The sequence below is a fragment of the Haliotis rubra genome, unplaced genomic scaffold (genome assembly GCF_003918875.1).
Source record: "Haliotis rubra isolate DU_JTF1 unplaced genomic scaffold, ASM391887v1 Scf130, whole genome shotgun sequence".
NCBI lineage: Eukaryota > Metazoa > Mollusca > Gastropoda > Lepetellida > Haliotidae > Haliotis > Haliotis rubra.
This window is the reverse complement of record NW_025765226.1, coordinates 1600188-1623471: the sequence shown is the minus strand read 5'-3', so window position 1 is coordinate 1623471 and position 23284 is coordinate 1600188. Positions and strand designations below refer to the sequence as shown.

Sequence of the window (23284 nt, the reverse complement as noted above, 5' to 3'; positions counted from 1 at the left end):
TCGAGATTCTCCATCAACAGGGTGGTTGTTCGTGATTTGCTGTTTGAACATATTTAAACTACCCGACAAAAGAAAGTAATCACTTTTAAAGTAATTGTGTAAAAAACAAAAACACTGGTACAGGTTTGAACCCAAGCAGAAAACATTCGCCAGAACGCAATATGGTCCCGATAAGAACTGTCCGAAAACTTCTTAGGAATCGTGCATTCTTCAAAACGTGAAACACATAATTGCGGGACATTGGTCCAAATGCACGTGCATGATTGTGGCATAGATACCTATGTTGGAAAAAGCAAGCATGCAATAACCCCAAAATCATCACGAATATGCCAAGGCTTACGCAAGCGCAATGTGACAGGACGATCGGTACCGCCAGTATGGGGCTTCACAACGTCAGCTGGCAAGAACTTTTAACTGTAGCCAGGCTACCATCAGATATTGATAAACCGCTACCAGCAAACAGGCCAGACCCAAGACGCCCAAGATCGTGAACACCAAGAGTCACGACAGCCGCCGAAGACCGCTACATCCGGCAGATCCACCTCTGGAACAGATTCGTGACGGCGACAGCACTAGCACACGCCATCAGCAGATGAACAGTCCTTCGACGACTTGGTATGGCAGGTATTGGGAGGCTACCGCCCCTTTCATGGAATGGCCTTGACCCGTCTACACCGTCAACGCAGACAGCACTTGGCACGAAATGTACGTCGGTGGACAGACTGACTGACTGAGTTTGGTTTTACGCCGCTTTTAGCAATATTCCAGCAACATCACGGCGGGGGACACCAGAAATGGGCTTCACACAATGTACCTATGTGGGGATTCGAACCCGGGTCTTCGGCGTGATGAGCCAACGCTTTAACCACTAGGCTACCCCACCGCCCCTGTATGTCGGTGGAAGCGACGTGACTGGGAGAGAGTGCTCTTTACAGATGAAAGTTGGTTCAGTCTGTTCAGAAACGATGTAAAAGTTGGAGTTTTTCGACTTGAAGCAAGACCAGCATTACAATGAATTTTAAGTCAAATCATTGAAAAATGATTTCGGTTTGTAAAATAATTATAATAAATCTCACATACGTCTTTGTTTCTATTGTTGGTGAACTTTCTTTTTGTCCGGTAGTTTATGCGCGAGCCCTACAGTTCGCGATATTCAACGAGGAAGTATCCGTCGGCTTCATACATGTTTATAAATAAAGACTGACGGTGAAAATACCCTGCCCTATAAAGTTTCACCAGATCAGGAAGTTTGTCATTGAGGGGATGAAATGGTGTACACATTTTTACACTGTACTAGACATGACTTGGCTACTTTCCAGTTTCTCACATGTTGTTCCACGCGCGTAACAATGCAATGATTATAAACTAACAGAAAAAAGTAATTGTGCATAACATAAAATTGCATAACATAACAGTTATTTGAAAAGCTGTAAAAATAACCCTAAATAAACATGCAGTAAAGCACTTTGCGTGAAATTTGATGTTACGTATCGCGAGTGGCAAGTGCACTTTGTGCACAATGAACTTACTTACTTTATGCATGCTTCATTCAACTCCACAAAAGCTATATTCTGTTGCTCATTCCTATTGTTTGTTGCTTTGCCCTATTGTTCATTGTTACTGTGTGTTCCTATATTCTGTCGTTCATTATTACACCTGTTTGTTCCTATATTGTTGTTCATTGTTACTGTTTGTTGCTATATTGTTGTTCATTGTTACTGTTTGTTGCTATATTCTGTTGTTCATTGTTACTGTTTGTTGCTATATTGTTGTTCATTGTTACTGTTTGTTGCTATATTCTGTTGTTCATTGTTACTGTTTGTTGCTATATTCTGTTGTTCATTATTACACCTGTTTGTTCCTATATTCTGTTGTTCATTATTACACCTGGTTGTTCCTATATTCTGTTGTTCATTGTTACTGTTTGTTCCTATAATCTGTTGTTCATTGTTACACCTGTTTGTTCCTATATTCTGTTGTTCATTGTTACTGTTTGTTGCTATATTCTGTTGATCATTGTTACTCCTGTTTGTTGCTATATTCTGTTGTTCATTGTTACTGTTTGTTGCTATATTCTGTTGTTCATTGTTACTGTTTGTTGCTATATTCTGTTGCTCATTGTTACTCCTGTTTGTTGCTATATTCTGTTGTTCATTGTTACTGTTTGTTCCTATATTCTGTTGTTCATTGTTACTGTTTGTTACCATCCTCTGTTGTTCATTGCTACAACTGTTTGTTGCTATCGCCTGTCGTTCATTTTTACTACTGTCTGTAGCTATTTCCTATGTTAATTGTTGTTACTTTCATGGGTATTCTTGACACCTTGAATAGTATTTCAGTGATATCACATGGTTACAGTTTGACATTAGAAGAAATGCCAAAATAATACAGGTCATTGATATTTACACTTTAGTGTATCTAATAAGCACATGCATGGTGCTGACAAACCTTAATATTTAACAAGACCAAACTTGGGATTTAAACCAGATTCCTGGCATCTCAAAGGGATACAACTCCCCACAGTCACTAGCTGTGGCCACAGTGGAAGGACATTGTGCAGGTCTTTCATTCCATATGAAACAAATGTACTATCCACGCACAACTTACCAAAATAAACAACGGGTTTTCATCAGGTGTATTCATCAGAGGTAAAAAAAACACAAGTTCAGTGAGCATGTGAGAGTTAGTTTAATTCTGCATATATATTATTGTAACAGTCCATCTTGACAAACAGTGTAATATGTGTTTATTATACGACATTGGTTCCTACATATGGCTTGCCATACATACTACAATCACAATCACATCTTCACCAAATACTTTCCAGGTTAAAAACTACATTTCTGGATTCCACACTGAAAGATTGGTACAGTATGAATATCTCACAGCTATAAGCCCACTCTCTGTGAAACGTAACGTCACAAATGCAGCAAAATGAGTATTTCCGATTCCACACCCCAACTGCATCTTCCTGTTTCAAATCATCATATTTTTGAAATTACTATGTACTATTCCTGTCACAGTTTGAGATTTTCCATTGTCGCAATGTTTGGGAAAAGGTAACAAGGATTAGTTTCACCTGCAAGATACATAATTGCGTTTTTTCTTGCTTTTTAAAACAAATACAGCTGATGACTATGGTCAACTGTAACAATAACAACAATGAACACAAGCACATTGTCTGGTATGAGTAGGACCACGTCAAATTACAATCAAATGACCAACTTCACTAATGGTAAGTCCCAAGGGATTTCATAATTTCATACCAATACAAAACCATCACAACCGCTGTGGTGAGAAAAATAATCACTCGGGTTAATATGACTGCGTAGAGACATATGGGCTTATAGCTGTGAACTCGTAATTCAGTCATTCTTATGACCCACAAGCCCTGTCAGAAATATACAGGAAAAGATTTATTCCACAGAACTCAGCAAGAATTTCATAACATGACATTCAGTGTACATGTTTAGACATTAAGATGAAGGATATTTTTGCCTGAAGTCACTTTTATCTAACTGTAGTGAATACAATGACTGTAAATATTCAGACCCTGATATATTTAGTCAACTCCACTAATTCTGACTGTACCCTTGACCAGCACTTTGAGGGTACTTCATCTACAAAACATCTGTTTGGTCAAATTTGTTTGACACAGTAAATCAAATCATATACAAATCCAGTTACATTAATGTACTTCCTAGAAATACACATATCTATATAGATACCTGTTATAGCTAATAACAGCTGATTCATGATGCTAAGTATAGTCTGAATATATTATAAAATCAGGCAGTTATCTCCCTTGTATTGAGTTATCTGCACAACCTTGATCAGAAAAATCTTATTGTATCAAATACTGAAAGTTGTTCAACAATATTCACATGTCTTAACTCAGTGATGACAAATCTGGATAAATTATGATCTTTATTCATTGGTTCTTCTCTGTTGAAGTTAATAAAACATTTAAACAATGAAACTGAACAATAAAGTTTCTGCAGCAGCCGAAACTTTCACTACTCATGAAAATGGAATCCATCATTACTAATACTGCTAATTATAATCCATGCCATGTATTTCTAATACGAGGCACTTAATAGGTAGGGTTGCTGAATATGTCAAATATGGTAGTTGGATTGAAAAATCAGTTCGTTTCAGCACTAATGCAAGGATCACCCAACACTGTAGATTCTTTCAATCCATTCCATTATTTAGAGTGAGTGAGTAAAATGGGTTTAGTGCTGGTTTGAACAGTATCTCAGTAATATATCCTAACTTTTTCCAGTGGCATTTAGAAGCTGGTATGATGAAGAGGAACACTTTATATGAATAGACAACATCTTTTTTGCAATAGATGCCATTTTTCTGTCCTGTCAACTTAATGTGGTAGAGAGTCTAAAATGTTCAAGTTATACACATTTACCACTTTGGTGTAACCCACAAGCCCTGCTATGGTGCTCAAAAACTTAGAAACATACTGCCGAACATGGTTTTCCAAATTCATGCTCACTGGTGGCTTTCAAGCCTAGGAAGGCAACTCTGCACAGCTGCTTGCACCTTAAACAACTGTGCCACTTGTACCCACTTCAGTTTTAAACTTTGGAATGGATATAGGTTGGCAACAGTAAAAATAATACAGAGCTACAGGTAACTTTTGGGATCATTGAGTTATGTACTCGCTTGTGTTCATCTCAATTGGGTATCCGTATTTTCCTTTGAGTAACCAAATAAATTGTACCCACCTCACTCAAACTCAATTGGGTATTTTGCCACTTTCCATTAATTATTAAAATATAACAAAGTTTAAATGGTATTTATACTGGATCTGTAATATGAGAACGATAAGAAGTTGCAAGTTGCAAGTTGCCAAGTTCATGTTAATGGAACCTCTCAATTTACCTCAGTTATTTTATCTATGCACCGGTACACAAGCTAAGATTTGACATTTTTTGTTTATACGCACATAAGATCAAATTTATTGAGTATTTACAAAAATTCACGCATACTTGTACGCAACTGACTTAATGAGATTTGAGTTTTCACATAAATATTTGCGTAATTTACGCAGATACGCAGCTTATCTGTACCTCTGTAATATATTATTTTTTGGTTAAAAATATACTCTTTGGGGTTTGTTTTTGCTTAAAACCTTGATTTCAAGATATTTGTAAGAAATACCTCTTACTAATTTCTGTTGCTTCTGACCAAAACTGTACACATAAATCAAACATATTTGCTCTATATCATGTAATATATTTTCTTTCTAAGCCAACTATGAAATAACTCTCTTCATCATGTACTTATGATATTTACAAATATATATCTGAATAACAACAGATCAGTAAACTGCTAAAAAACATCTATCCACACATTTGTCATAGAACTGAGAAAAGTGTCTGTATAGCACGTTAAGACATGAAGAATTGTTAATTCACATTGTCAAATATCACATTTATATCACTGAAGATTGACTGTAACAGGAATATATTACTGTTAGAACATCACAGGGGAAGATACGAGTCTACAACTTGGAAGGGATTGCAGCCACTGTTTCGGCAATCGCGGACGTAACATAGTCCATATTGCTTGTGGTCAGGCCACACATGTTGATTCGCCCCTCCAAAGTTAGATAAATGTGAAACTTGTTGACAAGATGTTCAACCTGGGCAGCTGGAAAAAAAAAATGGCAGCTACTAGTTCTATTTTGTATAAGACTAGCCCACTAACTGACTTGTGTGTTTCCGATGTTGACAACAGCGTCATTTATGGCATCTACGACGTAGTCAACGTTCTTGGATGTGATGGCACACATGTTGATGCGACCCTCTTTCAGCATGTAGATGTGATACTGTTTTTGGAGGTGAGCGACCTGATCAACTGAAATACAATGTAGAGTCTGGTGAGAGCAGCAGCAGCAACAGAAGCAGCAACAGGGCAGCAGCAACAAAAGCAGCAACAAAAGCAGCAAGCAGTGAGGTGAGGTGAGGTGAGGTGAGATGGGGTTTAACGTCATGCTTGAGAATATTTCGCTCATATGACGACGTGCATGCGTGTGTATGTGCTTGTGTGGCTGCTTGTACTAGCCCAGATATAGCTTGTTTTACAGTGCTAGCTCACTGAGATACCATGCCGCAGTGAAGCGTGATATACACCACTCAGACACATTATACTGACTCCGAGCCGACCAGTCCTTGTTGTACCCATTAATGCCGAGAGCCAGGCAGGGACCAACAAGTACCAAATGTTAACGTCTTTTGGTATGACGCTGTGGGGATCGACCCGCGACCTTCCGCTCTCGGGCGGACACTCTAACCACTGCACCACGGAGGCGGTCGCAGCAAGCAGTGAGTGAGTGAGCCAGTTTAGTTTTTACGCCGCACTCAGCAATATTCCAGCTATATGCAGTGGTCTGTAAAACAAATTGAGTCTTGACCAGACAATCCAGTGATCAACACAATGAACATCGATCTAAGCAATTGGGAACCAATGACACGTGTCAACCAAGTCAGCGAGCCTGACCACCTGATCCCATTAGTCACATCTTACGACAAGCATGGGTTACTGAAGATCAAATCTTCACAGGTAAGCAGCAAGCAGCAGTGTTGGGAGTATAGTACAGGTAAGGTCAGAGAGTTTGGGTTAACACTGCCTAGAAAAGTAATCATTTGTTTGTTGTATAGCACAAGACAAGGCAGTATTCCAGCTATATGATGGCAGTTTCTAAACGTCGGGGCTAGAATATCCTGGGGTTGACATGAGCACAGAATATCTGTCTCAACCAAGGGGTTTAGCCCAGATCTTCATGAGGTTTGTTTGTTTGTTTGTTGTTGTTACACAGCAATTTTCTAGCTATATGTGTCTAATCTAGTGATCAGGACGACTACACGATTGGGATACTCTGACAAGTGTCAACCAAGTTATAGTGTAGTTCTAGCCCAGATCTTCATGGGTGAAGGTTTGTTTGTTTGTTTGTTGTTGTTACTCAGCAATTTTCTAGCTATATGTAAAAAATCGAGTCTGGACCACACAATCTAGTGATCAGAGCATCGATCTACACGATTGGGATACTCTGACAAGTGTCAACCAAGTTATAGTGTAGTTCTAGCCCAGATCTTCATGGGTGAAGGTTTGTTTGTTTGTTGTTTAATGCCGTTCCCAGAAATATTCTAGCTAGAGGATGGTGGTCTGTAGATAATCGAGTCTGGACCACTCAGCCTAGTGATCAGAGCATCGATATACACAACTGGGATCCGATGACATGTCAACCAAGTCAGTGAGCCTGACCACCCGATCCCTCTAGTCGTCTCTTATGACAAGCATGGGTTACTGAAACCTCATGGGTGAAGCAAATGTCTAGCACTTAAGTGAAACCAGGCTTGGGTGAATATGAGAATTTGAAATGTGATAATCAGAGCCTGGAACAAACATGGGACATGACTGTACATTCTATAAAAACTTAAATTGATACATTTTTCACATATTTTTTGTGAAAACAATTTCTACAGGCATTTCTCTTCATAAATCATAAATAAACCTCAATTCACATTGGCTCCTTGACCAGGTTCATTGAAAGAAATAAACCTGTGAAGGTCCAGGTTAGAATGAACCTTCAGTAACCCATGCTTGCCGTAAGAGGTGACTAACAGGATTGGGTGGTCAGGCTCGCTGACTTGGTTGACACATGTCATCGGTTCCCAATTGCGCAGATTGATGCTCATGTTGTTGATCACTGGATTGTCTGGTCCAGACTCTATTATTTACAGACCGCCACCATATAGCTGGAATATTGCTGAGTGTGCGTAAAACTAAACTCACTCACTCACTCATTGAAAGAAATAGAAAGTAACACCACCAAAATGGTTAAAATTGCTTCCTAGGGAACTAAGATGAACACAGGCATATATTCATGTTCACATACATTTGAAGCAGTGTGTATGGTATGTATCTGGTAATGATGGGAGGGTTGCACCAGCAGGAGAGAAGCTTTGATAACTGCTTTAGACAAAGAACTGCAATTACTGAGAAAGTAAGAAATGTTTCTTAACAATGAGAGACACTCAGTACTCTACGATTTTTGTCTCTAATAGTTCATCTTATACAGCTTCCAATTCCAAATCGCTATATGACTGACATACAGTCGATGTAAGGTTAAATTTTAACTCACACTACTTCCAAGTTCTAGGATTTTGTCACTGACATACCAATACTGCCTGTGACATTTTTCTGCTCTGACCCATTTAATTTTATTTCTTCTTGAATAATAAATGTATCATATTACTCCCTGTATGATCCCCATGGAGTTGAGATTGATAATATGATGTGCCGTTTGAGTTTGACATCCAATGATCAAGGGGAGATAAAGCGCCTTTCAGCAGCTGAGCTAGATACTGGCACTATACAAATGTTAGTTTAATAATATTGCCCCCAAACAAACAAGTTGCCAAAATGTTCCTTGGTAGCAATGCAGACAAGTTTCTATAATTTCCCAGTGATAAAATACAGTGTTTATGAGTGAGAATGCAGAGACAGAGTTCATCACAGAGTGGGCTTGTGTAGATGCCTACAGCATAGATGTGCATCAGCAGGGGGGCCAGGGATTTGACCAGACATAAATGTCTTGATTACAAATCTATATTTGAAATAACATTTGAGAAAGTGCTTCATAATAGTAATCATTATCATTACTGATTATCTGTAATAATCTGATAAAGTGAGTTCGTGTACAATCTCTATCTCAGTTATGCCAAAGCAAGTAATCTCATGTGAAAGGACCCGTGAAGGACCGGGTTAGAATTGATCTTCAGTAACCCATGCTTGTCGTAAGAGGCAATCGGGTGGTCAGGCTTGCTGACTTGGTTGACACATGTCATCGGTTCCAAATTACACAGATCTATGCTCATGTTGTTGATCACTGGATTGTATGGTCCACTCGATTATTTACAGACCAATGCCATATAGCTGGAATATTGCTGAGTGCGGCGTAAAACTAAACTCACTCACTCAAACTCATGTGGAAGGAAGGCCCAAAGTGATCCCTGAAAAGGTCACTTCAGATAGCATATGAGCAGAGGTTTACTGCTAAGAAACAGGAGCAAACTCATGTCTATTCTTAGATTTGTACCCAACATTACAGATCCTGGAACCTCAAAGGGATTCACAACCCTCGGCAGTAAATTGCACCTTAGACAACTGCTTTGTTTGGTTGTTTAATGCTGCACTCAAGCTATATGGCAGCTGTCTGAAAATAATCATGTCTTGACCAAACAATGCAGTGATCAACCAGAGCTACAGATAACTTTTTGGGTCATTGAGTTGTGTACTCGCTTGTGTTTGTCTCAATTGGGTATCCTAATTTTCCTTTGAGTAACCGAATACATTGTACTCACCTCACTCAAACTCAATTGGGTATTTTGCCATTTTCCATTAAGTTTTAAAATATTGAAAAGTTTAAATGATAGTGCTTGTTATATTTGATCTGTAATATGAGAAACAATAAGAAAGACTGCAAGTTGTCAAGTTCATGTGCTGAAATAGAACCTCTCAATATACTTCATTTATTTTACCTATCCACCTGTACGCAAGCTAAGATTTGACATTTTCGTGTGTACACATGTAAGATCTCAGTTATTGAGTATTTACCAAAATTCAAGCGTACTTGTACGCAATAGACTTAATAGGAATTGAGTTTTCACATAAATATTTGCGTATTTTACCCAGATACGAAGCTTATCTGTACCTCTGGATCAACAGCATAAGCATTGATCTATACAATGGGATACGATGACATGTATCATCCAAGCGAGTCTGACCACCTGATCCCGTTAGTCGTCTCTTACAATAAGCATGGATTACTGAAAACCAATTCTAGCCCGGATCTTCATGGGTAAGCAGCAAGCAGTAGTCCTTAGACATTTCTACGACCCATAGGTCCTGACTGGTATAGTGCCAGAACATCTTACCATTTAGCCCAGTGTAGCAGAACATTCCGATCTGCTTGATGATGTGATCCCATGTTCCAGGAGTACCTTTAGCCCGAAGCTTTTCATACATCAGCTGCCTCATTTGTTGGATGCGGTCAGCCATTGTTTTTACCTGAGCCTTCCTGGAAAATCAGACACCATAAAGGATTGACTAAGGCCTAAAACCAAAATGTTGTTTTTCCGATTACCCAACCGACGCTTGAATTCTGGTGCCGATCCTATCTCTTTTAAGCGGTATGAATAAAATAAGCTTACAGATACCATTGTTTTTCCCAGCACCGACGGACATCGGTCATTCTGATAGAGAAAGTCGACATGATAGCCGCAAGCTTGATTGAATAAACAATTACACATTGAACAATTTTACTTCTATGAAACGTGTGAAAAAAGAATCCTACCTACCTACCTTAAAGTTTAAAGAGGTGTAATCGGAACCACTACATTTTTTTTAATGGCCTAACTTCATTATTGTTTCAAAACATCATTTAGAGGCCAACTAATATTTTAGCATTCGCAACTGTTCCAGACACCAAGAATCGTCTTCTGCCAAAGTCAGTGTCAGTAATCAAACTCAGATTTTCAGCCTGGCGCCATGAAGCTACTTAAACTAGTTCTCTGTCAAGTCCCAGTCAGCGATTAATCTCAAATATGAAAATGACTGCCATCCTGGGACGGAATACTAAATTCTTGATTTCAAGTCAAAACAAAATGATCTTAGGTTATGTTGTGAACACCCACCACTCAGCATAAGACGACTTGTTGTTGAGGACGGTGGCAACTACTCGACCACCATGGTTGGGGGGGTTGGACCACATGGTTCTGACAAGGATCTCGCACTGCGATCTCACCTGGCTGAGGACCTCTGGTGTCTTGGTCACAATGCACAAGTTACCTGTACGCTCATCTGGAACGCAATTATAATGTTGCCATGGTTACTGTCAAGGCAAGGACCAATTTCTTGATGAACATTATTTCTGTGACATGCATAATTCAATGTTCGAAAGCAGCAGATTGTACCATGTGTGTGGGTTAACTACCCCACTTTAAACAATATTCCATGTTATGGCAGTGGACACCAGTAATGAGCTTCACACATTGTACCCATGGACATTTATAAGGAATATGCTTATAACAAACTACATGCAGATATAACAAACTGACTGTTTTGGGGTCCCTACCATTTGCTATATACTTTAGTCGAAATGCAAATAACAAAATATGGTTTTAACTAAAATTAGAGGTAACTTTGAGTTCGTTATAACCATAGTTTACAGTAAATGCCAATCTCAAAGAAAAGAAAAATGAAAACGTTTGATATTACAAATGCTTAAAATCCAGCTCCTGGCAAATGACAGTAAGGGACCGTTCATAATTTATGGCTAGGGGGTGATGATGATTTTTATGGAGAAGATGATAAATTTTATGGAGAAGCACCCCAAAAAATTTAAAAATGTATGTACAAAGTAAGCGTACCCCCTGCATGTCATGTACAAAATCAATGACCCCCTCCCCTTCCCATAATTTTTAATAATATTTATGTACAAAATTTATGACCCCTAGTAGATGTGTACAAAATTGATGACCTCTCTACCTCCCCAGAACAAAATGGGTGATCCCCTTAAAATCATCATCACCCCGCTAGTCATAAATTATGTGTATTGTCACCTATTAATCCTGCATTGAAACTACATGGTTGCTGACAAAGATAATTTAATCTTAGTTCAATATGGGTATACTTGTACATGTAACTAGTGAAAATTGTCACTCATGAGGGATGTTAAATAATTGAATATGAGCTCAAATCTTTGTATTTTATTGTCAATGTGTGCAGTATTTGAGAGAACCACTTGATACAATAATGTACATTGTATATGAGAGTGACAAAACTAGTTCAGTTCTAGTTGCAGGTAACCGTGTCAGCTCTACAATCCCGCACGCTGTCTAAACAGGATTATTTATTCAATCCCGATGAGTGCCGGTTTAGACAGCTTCCACTGTAGTTATTAACATCAGAATGATATCTCTCTCAATCAATCACACTTTACGCAAAAATAAACACTGCCAACAAATCCTTACAATGGGCAAAACGTGCTGATATTTCAGGGATCCAGATTTTGAGAACATACATTTCATTACGTTTAAACCTGTATTGATGGTTCCTCACCCAAATAATACATATTAGAACAAATGAGTGAGTGAGTGAGTGAGTGAGTGAGTTAGTTTTATGCCGGAGTGAGTGAGTGAGTGAGTGAGTGAGTTTAGTTTTATGCCGCACTCAGCAATATTCCAGCTATATGGCGGCGGTCTGTAAATAATCGAGTCTAGACCAGACAATCCAGTGATCAACAGAATGAGCATCGATCTGCGTAATTGGGAACCGATGACATGTGTCAACCAAGTCAGCGAGCCTGACCACCCGATCCCATTAGTCGCCTCTTATGACAAGCATGGGTTACTAAGACCAATTCTAACCGGGACCTTCACAGGTCAGAACAAATGAAAGAAAAATGGCCACATTTACCAATGCCAAAGTAATTTCTTATCACAAGAATTGAAGAAATATCCATTAAGGATTTTTATTCAACTTACTGTACAGCCCAAAGTTCTTGGAGAAAGACTGAGCAATGAATAACTCGAAGCCCCGCTCGACAAAATAGCGTACAGCATATGCATCCCGGTCAAGGTCGCCGGAGGCAAAACCCTGGTAGGCATTGTCCATGAGCACAAAGAGCTTCTTGGCCTGTTGAGTGAGGGAGAGAATATTGAAGTACACACATTTGTTTCTAAGGTGGCAAAAAAATGGATAATCAGAAATATTGTCGATGGGAAGAACTTTAATTAATTATTACTACGAAAATTGTGTCATTGAAAATATCGTACATATAATATTGTGTATGAAAAAAAGATTTTATTTATACCCACAATACACAAAGTGATTTTAATATTCAGGGGCTGTTTCTAAATTATGTTCCAGACAGTATTTTGTTAGTAATCCATAAAAAATATGTCACCACACACCAGTAACGTGAATGAAATATGTTGATTTCTTTCAGACTTGTTACGCATTTTTGCTACTTCTCCAAGTTACTTCTCTGATATTTATCAATAGTTGATCAATATTTATGGTTTACGATTATCAATCTTTACTAGGGGCATGTTTCACTACGCCTACAAGCCGACCACCCAATCCATAAAGTATCCAGTAGATACTAGGGTCCTAGTAGGATCAATCCAAACCGACCGCCTCCGTGGTGTAGTGGTTAGAGCGTCCGCCCCAGAGTGCGTTAAGGTCGCGGGTTCGATCCCCGACCGCGTCATACCAAAAGACGTTAAAATATGGTACTTGTTGGTCCCTGCCTGGCGCTCGGCATTAGTGGGTACAACAAGGACTGGTCGGCTCGGAGTCAGTATAATGTGTCTGAGTGGGGTATTCATGCTTCACTGCGGCATGGTATCTCAGTGGGCTGGCACTATAAAACCAGCTTCAGTCTGGGCTAGTACAAGCAGCCGCACATACACATACACACGCATGCACGTCGTCATATGAGCGAAATATTCTCAAGCATGACGATAAACCCAATTCCACCACCACCACATCAATCCAAACCAAAAATACCCCATAACCATAAGCTACAAAGTGCAGGGGCCTAATTATCCAGCATTGTCAGTAATCCAACTCTTGAAAATACATGCACCATGATCTCAGTTGAACAGCTAGCTGAATAGATTGACTTCTTTCAGTGAGTGAGTGAGGTTTTATGCCACTTTTAGCAAAATTCCAGCAATATTCAATGCTGACAATGGTGACAGACAATTTACACTCCCACAGAAACATACACGTCCTCATAACAAAGTGGTGGTGTGTGGTCTTGCGCATAGAGCCCAGGTCACAAGTCAGTTGAAGTTAAGCACCGTTGGTCACAGACAGTTCTTGGATGGGTGGCCGTGTGTGTCCGCTTTACTCCTGAGAGTTTCTAAGACTTCAGTCCTGCCCCACAACGAAACACTCCTGACACATGTGGTCTCACCTTGAGCAAGCCAGTTTGTTCAAAACTGCCAGCTGGGTACTTGGTGGGATAAGTCATATGACTATTAAGATTCTAGAACCTCACAGGCAGGCAGTGTCCTACCCCACAACGAAGCACCTATATGGTCACACCTTAGGCAAGTGAGTTTTTTTTCAAAATTGCCTCTGTTCACCCAGCAGAAATTGGGTACCCGGTGGGATAAGTCACATGACTATTAACATTCTAGCACCTCACAGGCAGCTTGGGTTATCCGGGGTTATAAGGTCCATCTTTTTGTATGCACTTACACCATGCCCGTGCGGAGTGGAGTTCCTCACTATATAAGTGGCCTTATTATTATTATATACTCAGCAGCAAAAAAACCCGTCAGTACAAATTCAAAATTAGATAGGCACTGTAATCAAATCATTACAGAAATGGACATAATAAGCGGATCAAAAACATTTTTTGTGTACAATATCTTGACACATCAATGAATAACTCAGCACAATTCCAAGACATTACGTGAACGTTTGCAGTCCATTCAGACTCTTGACTTGAGTATCTAGTGTGACCACCACGAGTCGCAATAACTGCAGCACAGCGTCTATGCATGGAGTGCACCAATCGATTGATAAAGGCCATTGGCACCTTGAACCACACTCTGAGGAAGGCCTGGCACAATAAATCGGCTGTGTTCGGCCTTGGTATGACATTATTCAGTCTCCTCTGAATTTCATCCCAAAGATGTTCAACTTGGTTTAAATCAGGACTAAGGGCTCGCCACTGCATAATGTTGACACCGTTTTGCTGTAGGAAGTCCCGTGTAGCTCTGGCAGTATGGGCCCGGGCGTTATCATGCTGGAAAATGTTGTTCCAGGGACGTGCTAAATGTGGTATGACGTGTGGTCTGAGGGCTTTGTCGATGTAGCGCACCGCTGTGATGCCGCCTCCTCTCCCTGGACCAAGATTCTGGAACACAACAGGACCCACTCTCTGGTTCAGGCCTATTCCATCCCATACCATGATGCTTGCACCTCCCCATGAGTCTCTTTCCATAACACATTGGTCTGAGTAACGCTGGCCACGTCGTCGCCATATTCTTGTTCTGCCATCTGCAGTTGATACGCAGTACCGACTCTCATCCGTGAACAGAACAGTTCTCCATTGCCTGTATCGCCAGTTTTGGTGTTGTAGGGCAAACTGTAGACGTTCACGTCGATGACGAGGGGTGAGGATAGGTCCACAGTAAGGTCTACGACAATGGAGGTTCCCGCTATTAAGACGTCGGCGTACTGTATTAGTACTGATTGGTCTTCCGTGTGTTCCCACTGTCTGGCGTGCTGTTTCGGATGCCTGCATGAAAGGGATTCTGTACATGCTGTCGCACAACATGGCGGTCTTGTCATCTTGATGTCACCCTTGGTCTGCCAGTACGGGGACGATCATTTGTGGTTTTGGTGGCCCGGAAACGTTGCTGCAGCCTGTAGATGGTCCGATTGGAAGTGGAAGTGATTGGCAATGGCTTGTGCAGTGTGACCAGCTTCAAGTCTTCCTTGCGCCTGTTTCCTCTGAGCTGTCGTGAGAAGAGGCATCCTGCTGACGTTGTAATGTGAATGTTTCAACCTGGTTTGGGGGTGCATTTTGTAGGGCTGCTCCTTGTGAACAGCACGTGCAGCATTAGTTGCATGAAACACATGGAGAACACCTTACCATCTCCGAGATCAGGTTGCGTTTTTGAGACCATTTCCTGGGTTCCATTCTGAGTTTGGGAAGGAATGTCTTTGCTCAGGTAAAGTTGGAGATGTTGTCAAAAATATACAATCAAAACATTAATGAGTTTACAGTTATCCGTTTCTGTGAAGGAAAATTCCAAGCTGACGTTTCTTTTGCTGCTTAGTATATTTTACAGATTAAAGATAGTATGCAGCAGAGAGGGTTTGGGTGATCCTGGCACAGTCAGACTGGTAAGGCTCATCATCAGCTCAGGACCCTTGCCCCCTCTACATGCAGCAGAGACAGTGAATGGGACTTCTCCTAGGAAGCGCTGCCTAGTCGTACCCACCAAGAACTTCCCGGAGAATATGAAGGCTCCCAAACACTGCAGCCTTCTGCATTACTCAGAGTGTCAGAAGGGCTGTGCTCCCGGTGGAGAACCCGGGCATTCTCCTGATCTGCGCCAAGAGATCAGGAGGTACCAAACCAAGGGCATCGAGAACAATGGGAAGCCTGACGACAGTGTACTTGGGATGCAAGCGGGACATTTCAAAGGTGAGGTCCGCATACTTTCCTGAATCTTGCCAATCACATTGCTGTCAAAAGGGACAGAAAATTCAATGATATAAATAAATTCATTAGCTTTATCAAAAAGGACAAAATCAGGATTGTTGGCTGGAATTCTCCTGAGGCTGTATATGGGCCTATTCCAAAGAAGTTTAAAAGCATCATTTCCATGACGCCCTGAACATGTTCAAGGTCGTAACATGGATGGACCTCGGAGTCAAAGCCACAGGCATGGCGAAGACGATAGTAGAAACAACGAGCCATGCCATCATGTTGTTTAAGGTATGCTTTTTGTGCAAAGGAAGGGCATCCACTGACAAGGTGTTGGACAGTCTCTGTGAATTCACTGCATAGTCGACATTTCATGTCAATATTTTCTTTAAGAATCACATTTAGGTGATTACGAGTGGGAAGTGACTGGTCCTGAGCAGCAAAAAGGAAGCCCTCCGTTTCACATTTTAGATCAGCCGACTTCATCCAGGCGAAGGAGTCGGTTTGATTGCTCTTCTGTTCCACACACTGCATGTACTCACAATGGAATGGCTTATCAGAAAGCTTCTCCACAAATGACCGACTCTGAGCAGACTTGGTGAATAACCGTCCAGCAGTACATTACCTTCAACAAAATCAACCTCAAATTTCAGATTCTGTCCAACAACCTTGACACGCTTAAAATAGCTGTGGAATTCCTTGCTTTCATCATGAGTCTTGACATGCATCACCAGAGGATCATCCGACAAATAAATATGTGCAAAAGTACACAATAAAATTCTGTCATGAAGAGCCTCCACATTAATCAAACCCTGACCTCCCGAACTGATTGGCATATATAAACGATTGAGAGAGGAATGAAGGTGGTGGGCTCTGTTATCAGACATGATCCTTCTGGTCAGGCGGTCAAGACTATGGATAAAAATCAACTACTCCAAAGAAATAGGAAAGGACTGGCTCAGCAAAAGTATTGGTGGCTTTGACCTTGTTTCGAGCATTTAGCTCTGAGCTCCAGATTTTCTTTAAGCGAGCTTTGTACTCGGCCCAAAGTTTTTCTTGAATCTGGGCATTCTAGAGCTTGTCTCGAACTAGCATTCCAAGACAGGTGTAGGCCTGATCTTCCACAAGATGCTCAATAACTCCTCCCCCTTGTTACCTGACAGATCCATCATTAATTACCTTGTCACGTTTCAAATGAAGAGTATTACATTTGTCTAGTCCAAATGTCATGCCAATATCCTTAGAAAAGGACTCGACAAGGAGAACCTGTTCTTTCAAATTGGTATCTCCCTTGGCAAGGAGCATAATGTCATCCATGTAAAGGAGAAGACTAAGTGGTGTTGGGCATCTGTGCTGAGGAGGTCCGGTGGTAACCCTCCTCTTTATTGAGCAGAAAGCTCAAAGTATTTAAAGACAAACAAAAAAGCAAAAGATTAAAGGAATCCCCCAGGAATATTCCCCTTCTGACTGGAATAGATTCCGAAGTCTGCAGCTGCCCTTGCGAGTTACATCTCAAGTTGAGTCGACCAGCAGCTCATTAAAGACTTATTATTAGTAGTAGTAGTATTAATACAACCTGTTGTTCCCTCTCACCTCACAGACATCAGCGATTTCCTTCCACTGTTCTGGTGTAGGGTCGACTCCAGTCGGGTTATGAGCCACAGCGTGCAGGATCACAACTGACTTTTCCGGGGCACCCTGTTACATCAAACAATTTATTGTATAAACCATGTGTCCTAACATAACCATACACTACACATATCATACATGAATATTCCTTCCCCAAAGTGAGTGAGTATGGTTTTACGCCGCTTTTAGCAATGTTACTGCAAATTCACAGCAGGGGACACCAGAAATGGGTCTCACACATTGTACCCATGTGGGGAATCGAACCAGGGTCTTCGCCGTGACAAGGGAACACTTTAACCACTGGGCTACCCCACTCCCCCTCCTTCCCCAAAAAGAAGCAAAATCGATAACCTTTGGTCTCACATGACAATGCCTTTTCCTTGTAAAGTCACCATTCATATCACTAATTTCAAATTTTACTCTCCATCTTCAAACAATTTCACAAACAATAAATTAGTTATTTTGAAGTCATTTTCCCAAGTACGCTGATTACACTCAAAAATGACGATTATAAAAGGAATATTTTTGCATAATGTCAGCATTCGTTTCTTCAAATTGAAATTTCAGATTGGGGAGTAAGTCATGGAGCTAAAACAGCTTAGAAAGCTGACATGTGACTATTCTACAAAGATGTCCTCTGTTCTTCATGTAGAGTGACAGATCTTGTTGTAATGAGCCTGCTGGTGAATGTTCTGGTGACATCTTTCACCCTTTTCTCCGCCATGTTCTTACATTGAGATCCTCCAGCATACCCTCGAGGTCCAGCCCTCTATTCTTGGGATTCCAGTAGCGGTATTCCTTGATGTTGGAGAAGTTGGCATGCTTGAAGATAGTCCTGTGGTTACCTGAAGAACAATAAGCCATGACGACCCAAATAGACAACAGAAACTACTTGCTCACAATATTAATGATTTGCATGAGAAAAGTAACACATTTTAGATTTGGGGTAACACTCTCTAGTAAAGTACAGATTCTAGAACTTTGGTCACAAAAGATGAAGACAAGGTGATTACAACCTGCATCGTGGCTTAATATTTATCCTTGAATTCTATAGTTATTGCAAGGGTAACATACTGACGATTCTGATGTGATGCACCCTGTGTGCATGCCTATGTACCTCAAGCCGGAGACCTGTTTCAGGGCTCCAGATAACTTTTGGGGGTGTGAGTGTACTTACACATCATATCGCAAGTGGAGGTGTACTGAGAATTTTGAAGGAGTACTGACATGTTTTTGTGTGAGCGAGTTGATGTGGTTTATCTGGACAATTCATCGATCACTATTTCCAACCATGTATTTGTATTTGAAGATGCGTGAGAAATAACTGAGCGACTGTGTGATGCGCGAAATGTCAGGTCCGACTGGATATAAATAGGAACAGTGTAGTTTTTAGCCAATCGAAAAGTAGTGAAGCATATCGTTGCATGGCAACGCAAGGGATTCCTACTGTCGGGGTTTCCTTATGTGACAAATAGTGTTTCGCAAAGAAACTCTTGACAACAAGTATTTATCCGAAATAGATTTCCATTTGCACGATACGCACGGAAATTAAGCGTTAGACGTACAAAAGTATTTATGTGCATACACGATATGCTTGAAATCTATTATTGTGTCATTCTTAATTGATTTTGAGGCGTACATGACGCCTGTACACCCCTTATCTGTAGCCCTGCTGTATGTTGAGCCAACATGAAGTACAAGTTGACTGAGCATTGTTTTGTGCCACATTATTACAAACTTCAAGCTGAAGGACTACCAGAAATGAGCACCACATTCTACACATTAGGGAAATCAAACCTGGGCCTTCATCCTAAATATGAATGTTTTAACTACTAGAACACCCAAATCTTATGGGGCTGTGGGGTAGCCCAGCGGTTAAAGCATTCGCTTGTCATGCGGAAAGCCTGGGTTCAATTCCCCACATGGGTACAATATGTGAAGCCCATTTCTGGTGTCCCTGTCGTGATATTGCTGAAATATTTCTAAAAGCAGCATAAAACCGAACTCACTCACTCACCCAAATCGCATTTTGTGTTCAGGTTTGTCAGAGTGGTACACATAAAAAACCTGCATTTGTCCAGACTTTCTTGCCACATCAAGCTAACGCTCCATGGTATACCATAACACATTCAAAGCAGCTTAAAACACTTCTCATACACACACACAAAATTTAAAATGTAAATAAATAATATAAATTATAGTTACCCCACGTAGGTTTGGACACATAGACAGTGTCATACTTGAGAATCTTCTTGAGGAATTCTGCACACAAGCGTATACATCCAGTTCCTCCAAGACACTGTATACCTTCAGTCTGTATACATAAACAGACTCATTACACAGGGAAACAAATAGAACATTAAGCTAAAAGACAATCCGAAGTACTTAAATGGTAAATAGGGAGAACATTGATGCGGGGTTTTACACAATGCAGAAATGTGCGTCCAGAACACACAAAAATGTTTTGAATGGACGCAGGAAAAATTAATATTGCAGTCCTTACCAGGCCTTACATTTTCCCAAGAGATTCATATATGTGTAAAACAGTATCGTTTTCCAAGTAAGACTTGGAATATATAAAATATGTAAATGACCCAAATCAGGTCAAGATCATAGTCTCTGTTACCTACCAATACAAATCATATTTTAAGATGATTAAAAAATTCTGTACAATGTATTTTTCCATTTTCCCTTTTAAAATATTTTGAAATTTTGACTATTGCCCTTTTTCCTCTCTGACCAAATTTTCACTCCTAAGATCTGTAAACACAACATAAAAATGTCTTGCTCTGTGTACTATGGCTGTAACGATGCATCAAACTATCGATGGATTGCAACAAATTGATGGTAGAAACGAAAAACTATCGATGCATCGATAGTTTGTGTGACTATCGATAGTTTAGTCTGTGACTTCTGCTGATAAATGAGTAGCTCAAAATACAGGAAGTACCAGATTCGTTCACTTTGATTTAGAGTTATACGCCCCTGTTACCTCTTTAACACACTTGATCTGGGTTTCAAGTTCTTGTCAGTTATTTAAAGAGACTGAAACTACTTCAGCTTGTTATTATTTCATATAAACTATACATTCATTTGGGAAATGACTTCAAATGAGACAATTCAAGGAGAGAAAAAATTACAATAGTATTGCAATAGTGTGTCGCAATAGACTATCGCTATCACAATAGTTGTTTCCCCCTCAATAGTCACCCCTACTGTGTACACTCACCCTATTTTCTGCCAGAGCACGACTGTCTTCTCCAAGAATCAGCTTTTTAGCAGCTTCACGGAAAGCAGGGAGACCGACTATAGGCAAGTACTCATGGTTCTGGGTATCTGAAGCTATCGCAACCTCAGCCGTTTTCACGACCGGCAACACCAATGGTTTACCATCATCCGTCCGGTAGGCTAGGAAAAGGGTGACAAGATCAATACTCAATAATCATATCCAAGAATCAAGATTTAAATAATCATTCATTTAGACAAGTATTACCAGTGCTTCAGAATGCAGGGACTTGTGTTCAACCACACCCTGCTGAGTGTTTTGAGAGGAGAACAGATGGTCGGGTGAGAGGTTTGATCCTCAGCCATGTCTTAAGAAAGGACATTGATATTATAGTCTGGCAGAAAACTGTTCGTGTTTGGTCACTTTACTCAAAAACTGCAAGTACAATCATTTTCTAATTTGGCATGATGCATTATAATTGTTCTACCATTGTGAATTTTAATTTCATGCCGTCGTGCCCCACAACAAAGCACCTATGTACGTTATTTGTTTCTATCTAAATTACACAATTTCAGAGACTTCTTGTAATCACATAATGAACTGGTTTTTGTCATGGAACACTGAGCACATTGACGATGTAAAGAAAATGGATGTCTTTACAAACATTCCATTTTTAATTATATCCGTGTTACAATGTACATCGACTTCTTTCCTTTCAACGACACTAAGGCTGAAGGGGTCGTTGCACAGGTACTACAGATATGTACCCAAGGTACATGTATACATTTGTATATACAACCAAACGCATCAGTATGACAGTTACGGTCAAGACAACAACACAGTGCGGAATAGAATCATCCTTGGGTACGTTTCTATGTTTGATTCTGGCTAGGGTACGTTTCTGTAGAACTTACGTGCCGACAACGACCCCTTCAGTGAGACTAAGCAACTCAAGGAGGCGTATCAATTAACACAATTCAAGCATGAAAACACGTGTGCACATTTCTCTGCATTTAGTCACTGCCCCAGAGTGACCTAACAGGAATTCCAAAATCTAAATCTTCACCATTTATGATATGATGTCAATGTTACAGTAATCAAAATACCTTGGGCGGCAGACTAGTGCAGGGACTGATTGAGGCGCACGTATATTGTAACCTTCAAATACCCTCCTGCATTACCAGCTTAGCAGTTCTATGGACATTTCGCGTGACAGGCAATTATTTTCAGTTTACCTCCAACTCCGAGATTCACCTTCTGAGGGAAAGTGTCTTCGTTGTATCGTCTGGTAAGTTGGAAAACCTCGATAGGTGGTGCCATTTCCACATCTTGGAAGAATGAAGCCGCCATTTTGACAGAGTGAAGGTCGAGGTCACGTGGTTGTCAAGGTGCTCTTTTTGCAGGATTCGGGGGCCGCCTCGACAGCTTAGATAGATATTTTTAATCATGAAACAGAATGGGGGAAATAGTTTGCAGTATAAACGCATTGCTTAAAAGGTTTATGAACATAAACGCATAATTATACACACAAACTAAAGCAAAATAGAAAGGCAAAGAGAGAGAGGGAGAGAGAGAGAGAGAGAGAGAGAGAGAGAGAGAGAGAGAGGGGAGAGAGAGACAGAGAGAGAGACAGACCTGTGTCTGGATGTCACATGGTAATCATGAGTTTTATACTTTTTTTCCTAAAACATTTCAACATTTAGGGAATAAAATGGGGTGTCCCACAGGTCCCACTTGGCATTTAGGAAACTTTATTACTAATCAAATACAAAGTATCTGTTAGTATTGTCTCAAGGCTCATTCACCGAGTTTGAAAGGGGTACAAAGGTAATATAATCACAGACCCAATAAGATGGGATAACTTCTTTGAGAGGTATTTTAGAAGTTCGATAGATCAGGGAGACTATATAACGTGTTGTAGATTATCCCTGGATAGATGAAGGAAAACCAAGTTCTATGGATAGTCAACTTCTTTATTGCAATGGGTGCGACGTTTTGGTGTATGTATATATTCTCCATGTTACAACTCTATGTATCACTTGCTTGATAACGGTGTTAGTACCTACACCGAAACGTCGCACCCGTTGCAATAAAGAAGTTGACTATCCATAGAACTTGGTTTTCCTCCTTCTAGGGTTATAAGTGTAAAGACGAAGCCAATGAGATTA

At 40.3% G+C, this 23284-nt stretch overlaps 1 protein-coding gene across 1 annotated transcript; it reads right to left on the bottom strand.

Moving 5' to 3' along the window:
* Positions 1-5255: 5255 nt before the first annotated feature.
* On the bottom strand, positions 5256-22507 carry LOC124267285 (aspartate aminotransferase, cytoplasmic-like). Its single transcript, XM_046702201.1, has 9 exons — positions 22352-22507; positions 21120-21298; positions 20096-20204; positions 18623-18735; positions 17855-17959; positions 12570-12720; positions 10719-10884; positions 9960-10102; positions 5256-5877 (listed from the first exon to the last, which is right to left on the bottom strand). The coding sequence occupies exons 1-9, from the start codon at positions 22464-22466 to the stop codon at positions 5723-5725; spliced, it is 1236 nt and encodes a 411-aa protein (XP_046558157.1). The 5' UTR covers positions 22467-22507; the 3' UTR covers positions 5256-5722.
* Positions 22508-23284: the final 777 nt, after the last annotated feature.

Coding starts and splice junctions, on each gene's coding strand:
- LOC124267285 (XM_046702201.1), bottom strand. CDS start 22,466: ATGGCGGCTTCATTCTTCCAAGATGTGGAAATGGCACCACCTATCGAG. Junction 20,205..21,119: donor GTGCTCTGGCAGAAAATAGG/GTGAGTGTACAC, acceptor TTATGTATACAG/ACTGAAGGTATACAGTGTCT. Junction 17,960..18,622: donor GTATGCTGGAGGATCTCAAT/GTAAGAACATGG, acceptor TTGATGTAACAG/GGTGCCCCGGAAAAGTCAGT.